At 40.3% G+C, this 17,006-nt stretch overlaps 1 protein-coding gene across 2 annotated transcripts in view; it reads right to left on the reverse strand.

The window, feature by feature from the left end:
• Positions 1 to 743: 743 nt before the first annotated feature.
• LOC145394074 (uncharacterized) overlaps positions 744 to 17,006 on the reverse strand; it is a 31,443-nt gene continuing 15,180 nt past the window's right edge. The window contains exons 2-4 of one of the 2 annotated variants that reach the window (XM_080268040.1): positions 8,224 to 8,590; positions 3,291 to 3,397; positions 744 to 3,174 (exon numbers count right to left, since the gene is read on the reverse strand). In XM_080268040.1, the coding sequence (XP_080124166.1) occupies positions 1,936 to 2,943 (1,008 nt within the window). In that variant the 5' untranslated portion in view covers positions 2,944 to 3,174; positions 3,291 to 3,397; positions 8,224 to 8,590 and the 3' untranslated portion in view covers positions 744 to 1,935. The remainder of the gene's footprint in view (positions 3,175 to 3,290; positions 3,398 to 8,223; positions 8,591 to 17,006) is intronic. The other variant, XM_080268041.1, reaches the window with a different exon arrangement.

A 17,006-nucleotide genomic window follows, 5' to 3' on the forward strand; every position in this document is an offset into this window, starting at 1 on the left:
ACTCCACTGCACGTTTTAAAACATTAACAGACCTTGGGGAAGTTTTCCTAGGCCTACCAGACCTCGGTTTCTTTGTGGGAACTTCACCACTGTTTTCCTCCCGAAACCGCGCACACCAACGACGCACTGTCGATCGTGCCACACCAACCAATTCACTAATTTCCTTTGTCTGGTGGCCTGCCTCCTTTAGAGCAATGATCTGGGATATGATTTCACTCGATAGTTCACGGGTAGATGCCATAACAAAGTTTTGAAGGCCAAAACACTCCGGGACACTCGGTAAAAAATGGCGCAATTTGAGAGGGACACTCGGCGGAGTTCCTCTCTCTCAGGCAGCCCGTGGGCGACTGAGGCGGGAACCAACCAGCGCGTCAGAAGGCCTCAGGCTACCGTGACGTCATGCTCGGAGCTCAAACTTGTGGCTCAATTCTTACCCCCAAAAATGGGTGATTCTTTTTGGGCCATAAGTATTGCGCGCCCGGCGGACAACGCTGAATACTTCTGACGAGCACTGTAGATAGACCCACTCCCCCCTCTTCCCTCTCCTTCCAAAGCTAATAATACTTTTATTTCTGTAGACACTTAGAAAACAATACACTTTCCTTAACACAAAAATAAAGATGATGTAGCTATATTAAAAAATATATATATATTAAATATTTAAATCAGGGTTGGAGACCACACCTTCAAACCAGCCAATACTTCAACAGTCATGCTGACAACATTTTATTACCACAGCTATGTAAATAATAGTTGCCACAATCCTTACAATGAATTAGGATGCCATTGTACTCATCATTGGGGTGGGTGAATATATATGTCTCAACCTAGCTTGTCACTCAATTTCCAAAGCTAAGTATGCTTTTATTTTTACCGGTAGGTAAATAATACTGATACCACAACAGAAACAATAAATTATGCTGTCATCTGTATGATTACACCCAACATAAGTGTTGTATAAAGGGGACAAAAAAGCAATTTAAAAAAAAAAAAAAAAAAAGATAATTTCTCATCCCACACATCAAGGCTCCATTCCCAAATTTCACCCCACTGTGGAAGGCGAGTTGTCGGTTTCCCACCAAACTGCAATTTTTGACCACAGTACAGTATCTTCGAAGCTATGAGGGGTTGTTTTAAAATATTTCATGCACAGATGTGCCTTACATTCTCAAATCTGATGACGTATATTTTATCAGTTCTCGTAATGTTCATTAAATTTGCCATGTTGTGGCATCACACAGCCTCTTCTGCACACCCATTGTTGCAGTTAACCTCTAGCATGCAGATATTTTGTATGGTAGTCTATTTCTCCATAGTCATTGTTTCATAACCAATGTAAACTGTACCTCATATGAGGCTTTATGTTGACCTGTGCAGACCTTCACTGTGCTTCATATGAGTGCTGCAGTGCAGTAAGGGTTAAAGGATTAACTGTTAAAGCTACAATATAATTATTGAAGATGCATATAATATGCTGCTTGTTCTACATCACTGTCCTAATTTTAGCTCCTAAAGTGTCAAGTCCTATGCCTGGATTCTTTTGTCAAAATTAAAGGGGTGGCAAAATGCAGTGTTTGTTCATATTTCACTAACACACTGAGTCAATAAACCTCTCCAGTAAGTTGAACAAAGAGCACTATGTGTATCAGTCTCTGTGGGAGTGGTAACAAAGGTGTTCATCTTTTAATAAAAACTCATTCCTCCCAGAAATGATGATACCAGCAAATGTTTGATGCAACTGCCTGGGAGCTTTAGGATCTCTCAATCACTTACTTTGATCCACTCCAAATTACAAATATTCAGTATTAATGCAGCTCAAAATAGAGAAATAGCATGTAAGTGCCTATTAACTCTATGTAACATATTAATAACTACCTTGTTTGACTGCTTTCATTATGAATTAAGCTACTACATTCATCAAATATAAATTCTCACTCAAGCATGAACTATTAAGTGGCTGCTAAGTTCACTTTTAGTACCAAATATTTCACTACATTCATCGCACTTGAACTCCTTCACTCCTGAATGAACAAGCAAGTGTCTTTTTAGATTACTTCTATGAGCAAAGGGTTTACCACATTCCTCACATTTGAAGTTCTTCACACCTGAATGCATTAATTGGTGCTGGTTGAGAGCACTTTTCCTCACAAACATTTTGCCACATTCATTACACACAAACTCCTTCACTCCTAAATGTATCAGTAAATGCTTTTTTAGATCACCTTTAGAACCAAATAGCTTACCACATTCCTCACAGCTGAACTTCTTCACTCCTGAATGAACAAGAGAGTGGTCATTGAGATTACTTTTATAAGTAAAGAGTTTACCACATTCATCACACTTGAACCTCTTCACTCCTGAATGAAGCAGTAGGTGTTGGGTGAGGTGACTTTTCTGACTAAACTCTTTACCACATTCATCACACTTAAATCTCTTCACTTCTGAATGAATTAGTTGGTGCTGGGTGAGGTCACCTTTTCTCCCAAACAGCTTACCACATTCATCACACTTAAATTTCTTAACTCCTGAATGAATTTGTAGGTGTTGCTTGAGGTTACTTTTTGTCCCAAACAGTTTACCACATTCACAGCACTCGAATTCCTTCACGCCTGAATGAACTGTTGTGTGTCGAATGAGGTGGCTTTTATACTGAAACAGCTTACCGCAATCTAAACATTTGAGTTTCTCAGCTTCAGCTGATGCGGTGACAGTATCTTGGACAATCCCATCACTGACAAATATTTCCTCACTCACATCATACAATTTCACATCAGCTTCTACCTTAACCTCCTGCTTTAATTCTTCATTTACCTCAAACTCTAACTTCACATCTGGTTCCTGCTTAATCACCTGCTTTAATTCCTCATTCTCCTCACACTCTGACATCATATTTGTTTTTTCTTTCATCACCTCCAATACATCCTCCTTCTTGCCTCTTCCCATACATCAAATGATTCTTATGTCTTACAGTAGTGGACACTAACATATAATATACACACTTTTGGTTAAGATGCCTGTTGCAAGATATGTTCTGGCAATGAAATCAAATATTCTTTAGGGCATCGACACACGGTGTGATCCTATATTTGCCTATACTTATCATTTACTACACGAGCAGTTTCCTGATGGCCACACTGATGTGTCTGCTTCACCGACCTGACTTCAGCTGTGGACCTGGAACAAGAGCTGCCATTAGATCAGCATCTCTGTGAACTGGGTTATACTGAATAGGACTTTGTGCACACAGTCAGGAGGAACAGCATCAAGATACGTGTCGTCATAATTATTACCTTACAGCTAGGGTCAGCAGGGTTCAAGTCAGTTGCTATGGTACAATAACTGCTGGCTACCTTGTACATAAAGACGTCCACTCTCCAGCTGCTTTTTCACAATTCACCTGAAACAAAACACAGATCATTATACAGTATATGGGGGTAGAAATACCACCATACCCCACCTAACGATGGCCAAACCCCAGTTTAACGATGGGTTTTGATTTTTTAAACAGATATTGATGATAGACTGAAATTGTGTGTTTAGGCTGATTTATAAACAGTTTTTAGACTTGGATTAATGTGTTTTAGCCACAGCTGGGGTGAACATTGTCATTTTGGGGTACAGTTTACTAAATTTGATTTTTTCAGAGATATTTGATGATTTCCAGATTTTATTTGTTGGTTTTAGTGAGCTATTTATAAGTGTTAGGCTTAGGTTAGCTTCTTTTACAGCTGTTAGGCCATTTAGATTGGCTTTAAACTTGTTTTTGGGCTCATGTGGGTGGGTTTTGGACTTGGTTGGGGGGAAACCCAAGGCTGAAAAACACATCCCATTACTTTACATGATAAAACTACCCTAATATACAATACCCCGCCTAATGATGGGTTTTTACCTAACCATTTGCATCGTTAAACCAAGGTATACCTGTATATATATATATATATATATATATATATATATATATATATATATATATATATGAGTGGATCCATTAATACCTCTAGGTCAGGGGAGGTATACTATAAGGATTCAAAGCTAGTGGTAGCAGTGTGTCAGGGAAGGAGTATGTAGGTTCTGGACTTTAATGCCACTGTCAAAGTTTGGTAGGTCTAATTTGCACACCAGTGCTCAAACCTATCTACCTGTCAGTGCTTCTGGACCCAGTCCACACTTCAGTTACCCAGAAATGGCTGGAAAGACAGGATGTACTATATGCAACTGGTAACTCTGGTCACCTAAATCTGCATTATGAAAACTTTGGAAAATAGTAAAATAGGAAATGCCTGATAAATTTATGAAATAAGAGAGTGAAATATTGGCCAGTTTTACTGCAAAGCTGTATGTGTATGCAAGCCCCAAGAAATGCAGTGCCTTAACTGCTACTGCCTGGCCTCAGGCAATGCAGACTGCTTGCAAGAAAGAACATTAGTGAAAATCATCAGCAGAGGCAACACTATAATGTGGAATCATCCTCTTGACAGGTGGAAAACTATTTGCCAAGGCATATGAAAGCCCTGTGCTTGGCAGTGCTCTGTTGTTTGTTTATTTTCACTCAGGATACCCATTTGAATCAGGTAGGTATGAGTAGGGAATGAGCAAGCATGAAGGATGGAGGGAGGGACTGAACCACGTTAGGTATGAGCAGGGAATGAGTAAGCATAAAGGAGGTAAGGAAAGACTGCACTAAGCTAGATAAGATCAGGGAATGAATAAGCATGAAGGAGGGATGGAAGGACTAAGAGTGTAGAAGGGCAGTGTGAATGCACTACATTCCAGAGCTTGCAAAAGGGTTATTTTCTGAAATCTTCCAATTGGCAAGACCCATTGGAATGCAGTGTCTTGGTACCTATGAATACTACCTAAGGTAGGACGTTCATGCAAACTCAACATTCAGAAAATGTGTCCTCTCTGAGGTGGACAGGACCTTAATAAAACCAGTATGGATAACCTTCGTGGCTGCTAAAAATGAATAAAAATAAGAAAAAAAAAAAAAATCCTATTACTGTTCCTGCATGAAAAGTAAAAGCATAGGGAATTATAATCCAATTTATACATTATATCACAAGATGTATGTATTGGTTATCATTATATGTTATCAAAATATATATCAGAGTAATGATGGAACTTGAGAAGAGCATTTGTAAAGGTAAGGAGAAATTTTAAATTTGTCCAATTAGACAAATAATTCACTCAGTTACATGACTTCCTCATACTGCCCTGCATCCTGTGTGGAGGACCCCAGTCCTGCCAGGCAGGGAGTTGTCTCCAGCAAGGGGCAGTCACTCCCTATGCAATCATTTTAAATCGGAAAATTACTCTCTGGCAGTAATTTCTCTGTTTCTCGCACCAGCCACAGACACTGTGAGCAGTGCTGGGTTACAAAAGAGACACACGCACCCTGTTCGCTCTCTACACATCACAACCACAAGACAAACATGTAGATCTGTTCAATGCACTAACAAATGCCAGACAACACCATAGTGTATGGGTGTGTGACAGGTGCAGCACATCCACAAACACTCCAGTTGCACCAAGCACAACTCCCCTCAACCCCTCCAACAACTCTCCTACTCACACAACCACAGATATCACAACCCAGTCTCTGCACACAAGAACTTCACGTACAACACAGACATACACCATCTCAAACATACATACTACACCTAAATGGTGATGCCCTTTAAAAAAATCCTTTACACCCATGGCATACACCTGCAAACAGACAAACAAACAAAAGACCCATAAATCAAACACCACTTCCACATCGGCTCGGACAGAACTGGGGGACATGGAGGCGGCCTCATTACATACATTCACCCATCACTCCTCTACAAAAACAAGACAAAAACAACACAATCTCTTCTCCAGAATGAAACATTAGAAATAGTCATTCATTGTCAAAGCAAGACATCATTATTTTTAATATTTACATTTCCCCTGACTCCTCCCACATTGTACCAGTGAAATACAACCATCAGCTCCTTCCCCTACAACACATTCCTACTTCTATCATTGTTGGGGACTTTAATGCTTAAAACAATGCCTGATCCAAACACAAGCAAACCTACCACTGAGGCCTCAACTACTACAATTGCTAATAATATGCCTTGGGGCCTAACAGCCAAGTGTAAGCAGAGTGATAATTCAGACAGCAGATGTTTCAGCATCACCAGCAGCTGTCACTAGGTTCATCAAGTTGCAAAGAAACAAATAAGAAATTAACAAAAACAAGATGTTTCTCCATCCCTTGGCAATGAAATTACAAACTTAATGAAAATACCATTTCAATGAATTCTAGCAAAATACAGTCTGTAGAATAATCTACTTAAATTGAAGTAATAAGTTCATTTGATACCAAGGCCTATAATGCTTTAAAATTGTACATTTATATTCTGTAAGTTTTGCTATACGATTTTCATATGGAAAGAAATTTGTCAGCCTTACACTTAACTTGGTTGGGAATGTGACTTAATCTTTTGTGAAATATTCTTAGGCATTTCTTGCAACAACTCTCAACTAAGTTTAAGATGGTATAATGAGTACAAAATTTGGGAAATATTTTGTGAATCTTTGTTACTATGGGTCCTCGATCTTGTGGGAGCAACTTTAAATTGATCTGTGACAGTGATGCCCTTCGTCAATTTTCTTGGTCGTTATTCCTACCGTGTCACCCCCATTTAATCTTTCATGAATGAACCAATGGAAGAAGCACGACTAATCCCACAGTAATTGACCTGGGGGCACTGGGTGCAACCCTGTCTGCTTTCAACAAGTGTGTCTTTTCAAATATGCAGTCATTGTTGATGGTTGCGCTCCAGTGCAGCGGGACATAGTTGAGAGGTGTTTTCAAATAACGTGGCAAGTCTAGAGATTTTTCACAATCGAGGGTTATACCAACTGAAGTGAAGTGTTCTAAATGTGATACAGTGTTCTGGTATAACACAGATGAGATATTGGCAGTGCAATAATCCCAAAACCACATGCGTGCCGGGCTGCAAGAGTCCTCACCCCAGCCAAATTTGAGAGAAACGAACATACAAACATGCCAACCCAGCTGTGGCTTTCTAAGGTATGTGGCTAGCCTAGTTTGGGTGGGTTTCAAAGTTTAGTGGTGGTCTGGATAGTCAATGCCATGCGGGGGGGTCTGGGGTGGCAAAGCCTTCCCAGTTAGGCTACCCAGCTTTAGTATGGCCTTTTTTTTTTTTTTTTTTACATACAGGTAGACCCCCAAGATATGATACTCCAGCATAGTGATGGAGGTAGAAATACCACCCTACCCCGCTGAACGATGGCCAAACCCCAGTATAACAATGGGTTTTGTTTTTAGTATAACAATGGGTTTTGTTTTTTTTAAACCGACTTTGATAATATTTTTGAGTTAAATTTTGTGTTTAGGTTAGATTTATAAACTGTTTTTGGATTTAGATTAATGTGTTTTAGTCACAGGTGGGGTGAACACTGTCATTTTGGGGTACAGTTTACTAAGTTTGATTTTTTTCCAGACGTATTTTTGATGATTTTCAGATTTTATTTTTGGGTTTAGGTGAGTTATAAACTGCTTTTAGGCTTACTTTAGCTTGTTTTAAAGCTATTTGGAGGTTTAGGTTAGCTAGATACTGTACTTGTTTTTGGACTCATTTGGGTGGGTTTAGGACTTGGGGGGGAAACTCAAGGCTCAGAAACACGTCCCTATACTTCTCATGTTAAATCTACCCCGAAATACAATACCCTGCTTAGCGATAGGTTTTTACTTAGCCAATTGCATCATTAAACCAGTCTATGCCTGTACAGTACTCGTTTTATCTGATGAGTTTTCATGTGTTTCAATCTTTTTTTTTTTTTTTTTTTTTTTTTTTTTTGCCATGGGAGCAGGGAGGTGGTAAAAAATGGTAAAATATGGCATTTCCGATTGTAATGAGCATTTTAAAAAATGAAATGGTGATTTTTCATTTAAACCACAAAAACAAAAGAAAAACTGTGGTGAGATTGCTAATATTTTTAAAAATCCATATAATGTAGGCTGGGTCAAATTACATTTTTCAATATATTTCAAAGATCTCTACCTTTTTTCTTTGCCACACAGGTGTGGCCTTTCCTTATTTCCCACTAATATTAGTCTTTCACAGGTTACTTCTTGTGCCTCATACACTACCATAAATACAGGGCAATCTACAGTATAACATTTTACCTAAGAAATACATGAAGACTTGTTTATATCACACATACCATCACAGAGACCAACAACAATGGCCAGAGGATGTGGGAACATGAGAGGAAAGAGCCCCAACCATATGAACAACAATTTTCAGAATGTCCCAAAAGAGTCCACTGATGCTAATAGTGATGGCGGCGGCTGCATGAATGTTTGGTGGTGAGGCAGATGGTAATTGTGCAGGTTGTGGCAGGTGTCCCCTATGGTTCCACAATACCCCTCTCTGTATGGGTCTACCCTGGTCTGCCATACAGGCCCTTAAGGATGTTTCTGGTGAGGGAATACTTCTTGTTTGCACAGGCTGTAGAACCAAGAGTAGGTCTAGTTCTCAGACTTCCAGCTATCAGTCTCATGGAGCCTCTGGTGGTGGTGGTGGGCCTGCTGGTGGAAATGGTGCAATTAAGCAATTAGCTACATGAAAAAGTCAAGGCATTTTGTGCATTAGTTACAGCTCTGGCCAAGCAACTATGGCCAGTGTTTGGAAGGGAGGCATCCCAATGAATCAACCAGTGATTCCTCAAGTGACTCAGGCTGAATCCCCTAACATCAGTGCTTTATCAGGAAGGAAATTGTTGAGATGGAGGAATGGGGAAAGAGGAAGGATTCACCGATATTTTGTGGGATTACGACTTCTGGCATGAATGAGGCCGAGGCTAAGATAGCTCAGTTTACTGCCGTTGTTCTAGGGTCAGCATTCCCCCTGTCTAGCCTGTGCTGTATCAATTGGGCAAAAGGGATCTACAGAGGTAAATGTTCAGATGACAATCTCTGAAACAAGTTGCTCCAAAAGCAAATACCCTTAGAAATGCTGAGAACCTATCCATATATACACATCTAAGGACCTAAATTATGCCCAGAGACAGGAGCTGTACACAGGTGTCAGCAAGTCAGAACTGCTGTTGCTAGCAGCTCCTAGGCTGAGTGCAACACAGTAGCTGGGCCAAACCAACCACAGAACCAGCACAATGGTCCTGAGGCACAGGATGATACTCCTTCCCTTGTCTCTTTACAACAACAAACCTAATCCTTATCAATTTAAATAGTTTTAGCAGTAAGGTTAGTTTACTCTCTCACTTCCTCACTCAAAATAAGACAGGCATTTTGGCATTCACAGAAACAAGGCTCCTCCATTCTACCCCAAATTCATTTGTTGCAATTCTCAATTACAGTATGATCAGGAAGGATACGCCAAGCACTGTACCTAAGTATGGAGTATCCAATCATGTTCATGGCAGAAATACTTATGTCCTCCTGGATTTACTGGTTAATAACTTGATAGATGTCTATCTTCCTGACTATACTCTATTGTTCACATTTTGGTGGCTTACCATCTCCCTTCTAGCACGCCTGATGATGGTGACACTTTATGTTATCTTTGGAGAATTATGTCCATGGCAAAGAGCTTATCTTAATGAGACTCTTTAATCTACCTAGTACTGTATTGATTGGATAGGGGAGGCATCTACAGTTATGAATGCACATGATGGGAGAGTTTTTTTACCTGTTTTGCTTCTCTAAACCAGCACCAATGGGTAATGGAGCCCAGTAATTTACATTCTGATAATATTCTTGATCTAGTACAGTGATCCCTCGATTATCCGTTGTAACAGAGCCAAAGGCATGTCTGGGTCATGGCTCTGTCCGGATAGTGGATTTCACTCCTGGCCCCCATTCGTACATAATCTAACTTTGAAAGCCAGTGTAAATGGCCACTACAGTACATCATACAGTACTTGTTCCTGTTGTTTAACACTACTCTATCTGGTCATGCAGACCTAAAAATGCAATAGGCACAAAGCATAACGGTAAATGGAATAAAATCATGGTACAGTATAGTAAGCTGGAATAAAATCAACCTCAACACTCACAATTCGACCATCCCACATCAATCTTACCCAAGATCTCCTGCTTCTAAAGAGTCAGCAATACCCTCTTCCTTTTCCCTGGTGAAGGGGCCATCATGCAAGGAATAGCAAGGCGAGAAGCAGGTAGGGAACAACCACAACAACCACCACATGTGCCACTATAACAGCAGTCTTACATCGCCACGTGGGAACTGAGGGTGAGCAACAGGGAAGGGGGTCTCTGGCAGACACAGGGTAAACTAACCAGCCAGACACTGTGATGCCACCAGGCTATTCCCACCCGACCGTCCGGGAGAAAAATTTTCGCACAACTATAATTTCAAAATGGATGCAAGCATTTTGTCCAGATAGTGGGAAAAAATGATTTGGAACAGCTAGATCACAACATCTAGGTAATGGATTTTCCAAGAAGTGGTCATCCACATAATCAAGAGATTACTATATTTACATCCGAACATGACAGGGTTGCTGATACCCGGCTCAATCCTCCTTCCCAAGATGTGACCACTTCCCAGTCTGCTTTTCCTATACATTTCAAGGCATCCCCTCTCCCACTCGGCACCTCAAGCCTACCATTTTGTGGCACAAAGATAATTACCATGCCCTGAGTAAGACTGACTTTGATTACAAATTTTCTGACATCCTTTGATGAAGCTTAAATTCATTAAAATCCTGCACCAAATGGTCTCTCTCTATATCCCAAGACAGCATGGGTATTTGGCAGTTCCTTGGAAAATGAAACCTCCCAGAGAACTTATTACTGGGCATCACGTCGTAAGCACCCATTACTAACCGTGCGTCGGTTCCATGGAAGGAACTCCAGCTTTGCTACTCATGCCCTGTCTGCATTTATTAATAACAATTTCCAGTATCAGAATTTTGAGTACAGGTCTCGAAAACAGTATGAAGCCTCTCTCATCAACAACTTTAAAACCAAGTCTAAACTATTTCACTCCTACTTTTGGAACAAGAAGGTTTTCCATTGGACCACTCAAGGATGTATCAGGGGAAAGTATGCTCCACCAACAGGGAAATAGCCCAGCTTTTTGTTACTGCTGAAATGGCCCAGCTTTTGGTTACTGCTTTTTCTGCAGCATACTCAACTAACACCCCAGGCAATCCTGTGGGCCATCAGAGTTTTGACAGAGAACTAGGAGAATTACCCTTCAATCTATTGGAAGTGGCCAAAGTCTTGCAAGGCCTGAACAAATCTAGTAGATTGGAACCTGACAATCTACACCCATGTCTGTTCAAGCACTGCAGTGTATCTTTAGCTTAGGCTATCCCCTAATGTGCATTTTTCAAATGTCTATCCAATGTGGAACTCTTCCCCTTGTGTGGAAAAGCTTCTTTGTAGTTCCTATCTTCTAAAAAGGGTTCTGTGCCTCTCCTCTGAACTACAAAGCAAGAAGCTTGATGTCAGTAGCCTGCATATTTTTTATTTTTTTTATTTAGTGTGTCCGACTCTGAACATTGGCTTCACAGCACAATCCTAAGGTCTAATAGTCCTCCTACATACCATACACCTCCGCATGTCACCACAACAGTGCTAACACCCACTGTCCCTTTTGAATACAGTACATGCTAAGGTTGTCTCATATAAGACCGGTGTAGTGGTATTAGCGGGGACATTTTTGCGACATGTTAGAGGGTCTTTTGGTAGATCAGCAATGTCTGCTTTATGAAATTCAAATCCTTAAACTATTCCTTGCCCCAGCGGGGATTCAAACCTGGACCCATTAGGACTGCAGGCCACCTCTCTACAGATTCAGCCACCACTTCTCATTATTAGAGAGGTTAGTTGTTAATCCCCTACAGTCTTTTCTCAAAGGAAACAATCTTCTGTTGCCTGAGCAGTTTGGTTTTAGAGCAGAACACCCCGTCGGCGATCAACTTCTTTTGTCGTACGATGACATTACTTCGTGGCCAGATGAGGGGTATATGGTAGACTTTATGTTACTTGATCTCTCAAATGCATTTGACCTTGTTAACCACAACATCCTGATGACAAAACTTTCCCAAACAGAAATAGAGGCTCCTTAGTTTCCTGGATTAGCAAATTTCTCAGTGGCAGAACGATGAGGGTACTGGTTGGGGGCACTGAGAGTGCTCCTGCCAGAATGAACAGTGGAGTTCCCCAGGGATCTGTTCTGGGACCCACCCTGTTTCTTATTTACAGAAACTTTGTTGTTAATGGACTTCACTGCAAGCAACGATATTCACTAATGACCTCAAAATGTACACAAAGATTCACAGACACCCATCTCATCTGCCTTACTTGATAAATCCTCCATGCAAAGGGACATCAACTTAACCCGCCCCATCCCGACCACTTTTCCACCACTGACTCCCCCCAATCCCAACCATTTTTGGAAAAAAATTTTTTTGGCCGAAACCTCCGCTTTTGGTGAGAAACATCGAAAAATCATAGAGAAATCGCTCATCTGAGGTTTAAAATACTCGATACAGGTACCAGTACCTCCTCACCTTACTGTGTTTTCTATCAGGCTGGCTCCAAAGAAAACGAGTTCTATGGGAGTGTAACCATTCCACACCACTCATAAACGGTATTTATTTATTTATTTGGTACGAATTTATATGTAGTAAGAGAGAATATTGGTTTTCACACAGTAATATAGGCAATATAAGCATTGTTTCACTCATGAAACACATCAACATACCTGACCTTTTTTGGCGACATTACCTGATCATCATTTCTGACTTTCTTCCTCTAATGCTATGTAAAGTTTGTCCTCCACATTGTCATCGATTAGGGAATCACTCTGGCCCTGAATTTCGTACCGTGGCATGACATGGCTCTACTGGCCAGGTCACTGGTAACAGGTGTATTGCTGAGACAATGGCATGCAGGGGTGGTGGGGAGGTCATGCTGGGTAAGGCACTGTCCCTGCCTGGCATCTTGTAAAGGAAGGTGTCCTGTGTATACATACCAAAAATCACTCGCGAAAATTGAAAATTGTGCAAATTAGGGACCTTGCAATTGATTCGCGTTTATGAACGTCAACGGAATTGGCAGTGACAAAACGTGAGGACGTTAATTCACGTCGACGGGACGCCGCGGGTTAATCATGAGCTAAGCTGAAATAATTTTTAGGGAGTAAACTGTGGCACCAGTCTACTCCCAAGGTGGGTGGCAAGCTAGCAACAGGGCAGACATGGGCATGATTATTTAAAATGATTATGATTTGATTTTGATTATTGCCCTGAATATTTTTGTGATTATGTTTTGATTAGGATCATTCCATTTTATTTTTTCTGGTTATGATTTGATTATGATTATTATGTTTTATTATTTTTGATTATGATTAGATTTTCTTAAACTTTTATGATTATGATTAAATTATGATTATAATCATATTAAATTGTGATTATTGGTTAAATTTAAAATCATATTATTATAGTGATTATGATTTAGGGTTACTTTTTATGAAGGTAATAAGTTTTTCAAAAAGTATTTTAGTGGTAATTCATACGATCAGTGGTAGCAATGCATACTATATAGTCCTCCATAACTGCTTATTCAGCTTTCTTTTTATTAAAATAATGACCATTTTAAATCAATTTTCAACTCATGTAATAAAAAAAATACAAATTGTAAGGTTTTATTAGTTATGGTAACACCATTACTGTTGAAAAAGTCAGATCCTACAAATGTGCATCATATAACCTAAACGCACTAAAAAATATATTTCATGCTCAAACTAAAGATACTTCAGTCTGTGAATTTAAAAAAAAAAAAACACTCCAAAAACATATTGATATGATGGTATCACACATAAAACAAAATATACAAATGGTTTAACTTAAAACTAAGTTTGGATTCACATCCTCACTGACAGGCAAGTTTTAAAAAGTTCGTAACTGAATATGCTTGTTGCATTTGATAAACATCAGCTCCTCAAAGTGGACATTAGTCATTCTACAGCACTCAGGTCGAATGACTTTTCCAGCAATGAAGAAAAGTCTCTCAACTGGTGCTGAAGATGCTGGGATGCATAGATAGCAGAGGGCTAATTTTGAGTTCCGGTAATGTCACTTGATTCTGTTTCCAGAAGAGAAGGGGATTAGTTTCATCATCTGCTGTTGGCTGACTCAGATAAGATTCTACTTGTGATTGAAATGATGATTATGATGATGAGGGCACTGAAGGGCTGCTTGATGGGACCATGAACCTGAACAGCTTGCGCCTCTTTTTGGGTGTGGCTCCTGGGGCGGCTACGTCACTGGTCTCAGTAGAATCACTGGAAGTAATATCAACTACTTTTGAGTTCAGAAGGGCTTTCACCATCATAACTTTGTCTGCTGAACACCAGTCCATCTTGAAATGTGGATCTAGAAGGGAAGCCAGCTGAAAAATCTCTTGTCTTCATGGATGCTCAAACTCCTGTCAGTAGTGTTCATGAAAGTGGTAACCATCTTTGACTTATACACAAGTGATAGTTGTTGAAGTTCAGCCTTCAGTCCACGAATACAAGGAGTAACCTTACTTGATGTTACAGTATTCTCTCCTTGGCATTCTAGAGTTGCTACCTCAAAAGGTGTTAGGACGTCAGCGATTTCTGCGATGAGATTAAGTTCGTATTTGTTCAGCTTTCCTGGGTAGTCCAGCTGATCAAGCTTTACTGGGTCAATACTGAGAACAGAATGGAGCTGTTCCATCTGCCAGAGTTCTTGGCTTGGGGTCTGCATTCTCATTCAAGAATGTTCGAAGCAAGAGCTGAGTGGTGAATGTGGGATACAAGATGAGAAGCTTATCCAATGACCTCTGATACAGGTCCAGTTTCCTCCAGGCCATCCTTCACAGTATTTTGTAAGTTATGAAGAAAATAGCTAACATGCTCAGGCAAGAGCTCCAGGATCTTCTCGTTATTTGCAGGTACATCAAGGGCATCCTCTTCATCCTCGCTCACTGACAGAATCTTGAACGGCACCTTGATCATCAATGCCAGGAAATGTCACAAAAGCTCTCAGCATATTACTGGCACTGTCTGTAACAACTGTGAGGATCTTATTTTCGAGGTTAAAGCTTGTAATGATTTTGTGTGGGTATGGAAGTTTGAAGTTCTATGAACATTGCCACCAACTAGCTTGTCCCAGGGCTTACATTTTAACTTCACTCGACTGTTGGGATCTGCTGTAGATGACCCATGAAAGTGGTCAGGTATAAGCAGTGGGCCCATGGTAACAGTCAACAAAAGTGTCTGCTTGGTTAAGTGTCTGGGACTGAAGTGGGGAGTGGGAGTGAGTACTGAGGTAACTAGCCAGCTGCCAGCCTCAAAACAGGTTGACATGTATAAACATGTAGAGTGGTACCATGCCTGCTAAGCATGCTGGATCGTGTATGTGACGTGTATGGCAGCACTGGCTGGTGTATCAAGGAGAAACTGTAAGAGAGTAACACTGTTACATGGAAATTAAGAAATAATCACAATAATCATATTTTAATCATTGATTATTCCTTGTAAATTTTTTATTATGATTTGATTATGATTTTAACTATTGTGTAAATTTTGATCAGATTAGATTATGATTATATAACTTACCAAGAAACTGATTATGATTTGATTATGATTACATAATCATGGCCATGGATTATGATTTTTTGACTAATAATCATGCCCATGTCTACAACAGGAAGAGCTGGAGCTCCTGTTTCACCAGCCCTCATGACCTGTTCCTGACCACCTTCCACTGCGGAAAATTTTTGATGTTTTCATTAACCCTTTCACCACAAGGGTGACTAATCTCGCATGGTTCCCTGTACGAGGCTTCCACTGCTTGTTCCCCCACATTGCTTTTCCAGAGAAAAGCAGCTATCACGTGCAAATTGTTATTGTATTTCTTATGTTTGTGTGTATGTGGGTATAGGCCTAAGTGTGTGTGTGTGTGTGTGTGTGTGTGTGTGTGTGTGTGTGTGTGTGTGTGTGTGTGTGTGTGTGTGTGTGTGTGTGTAAGACTGACTGCCACTGCTTGTGTTTGTAAAAAAAAATAATATATTTTGAAAGAAAATTTTGAACAGGTTTATCATATGTAATACAGTGGAGAGAAAGATGATATACCAGTAAATGTAAATTAATTCTAGGTACTTAATTATTAGAAGCATTGCCTCTGAACTCACATCTTGGGTGACAAACTAGTCTCTACTCATCACTTCAAGAAAGAACACTGCTGGGCCACCATACAACATACTTTTGCTCCAGTATATGTAAATGCAGGTCAATTTCATTATTCCCATGGTTAACAAAAAGCTGATAAGAGTGTACATATCATCATCATCATCATCATCTGGACCTCCTCTAGCCGAGTGAGGAGTAGCATTGTCCAGACAGCCCAAGTTTGCCCAATCCAATGGGCCACGCTTCCATTCACTCATCATTCATGCCCCCAGAATCCTGGCCATATCTGATATGCCAAAAAACTTCCACCACATTCCGTAGCTTCACATAAACATATTCAATAGAAATCTGAAAGCTGTCATGTTAAAAAGGGGTGTCAAATCCCTGATCATGCACTTCTTTCACAACATTCATCCAGCCAGCTCAATCTCTTGTCAGTTCCCTAGCCTCACCGACTTCCACACCTCTCTCCTCACACACTCAGCCACCACATCCCCCCACCTTCTTGGCCTACCCTGCCTCCTCCCTCCTTCAAATTTGCTCAGATATACCTTTTTCACCACTCTATTGTTATCCATTCTCTCCACATGACAATACCATCTCAATACACTCTCATCAAGTCTGGTGTCTACAGACTCCCTCACTCCACATCTTTCACAAGTTACATTATTTCATATCCTATCCACTGTCTGTACTCCACTTGCAGTCCTCTGCAGTCCCATCTCCATAGCTCTCATTCTTGACTTTTCATTTTCATGTAACACCATAGTCTCACATCCATATGTTAAAGCAGGC

Source organism: Coenobita brevimanus, chromosome 26 (genome assembly GCF_032717465.1).
Source record: "Coenobita brevimanus isolate Jiangsu-jjx chromosome 26, ASM3271746v2, whole genome shotgun sequence".
Lineage (NCBI taxonomy): Eukaryota > Metazoa > Arthropoda > Malacostraca > Decapoda > Coenobitidae > Coenobita > Coenobita brevimanus.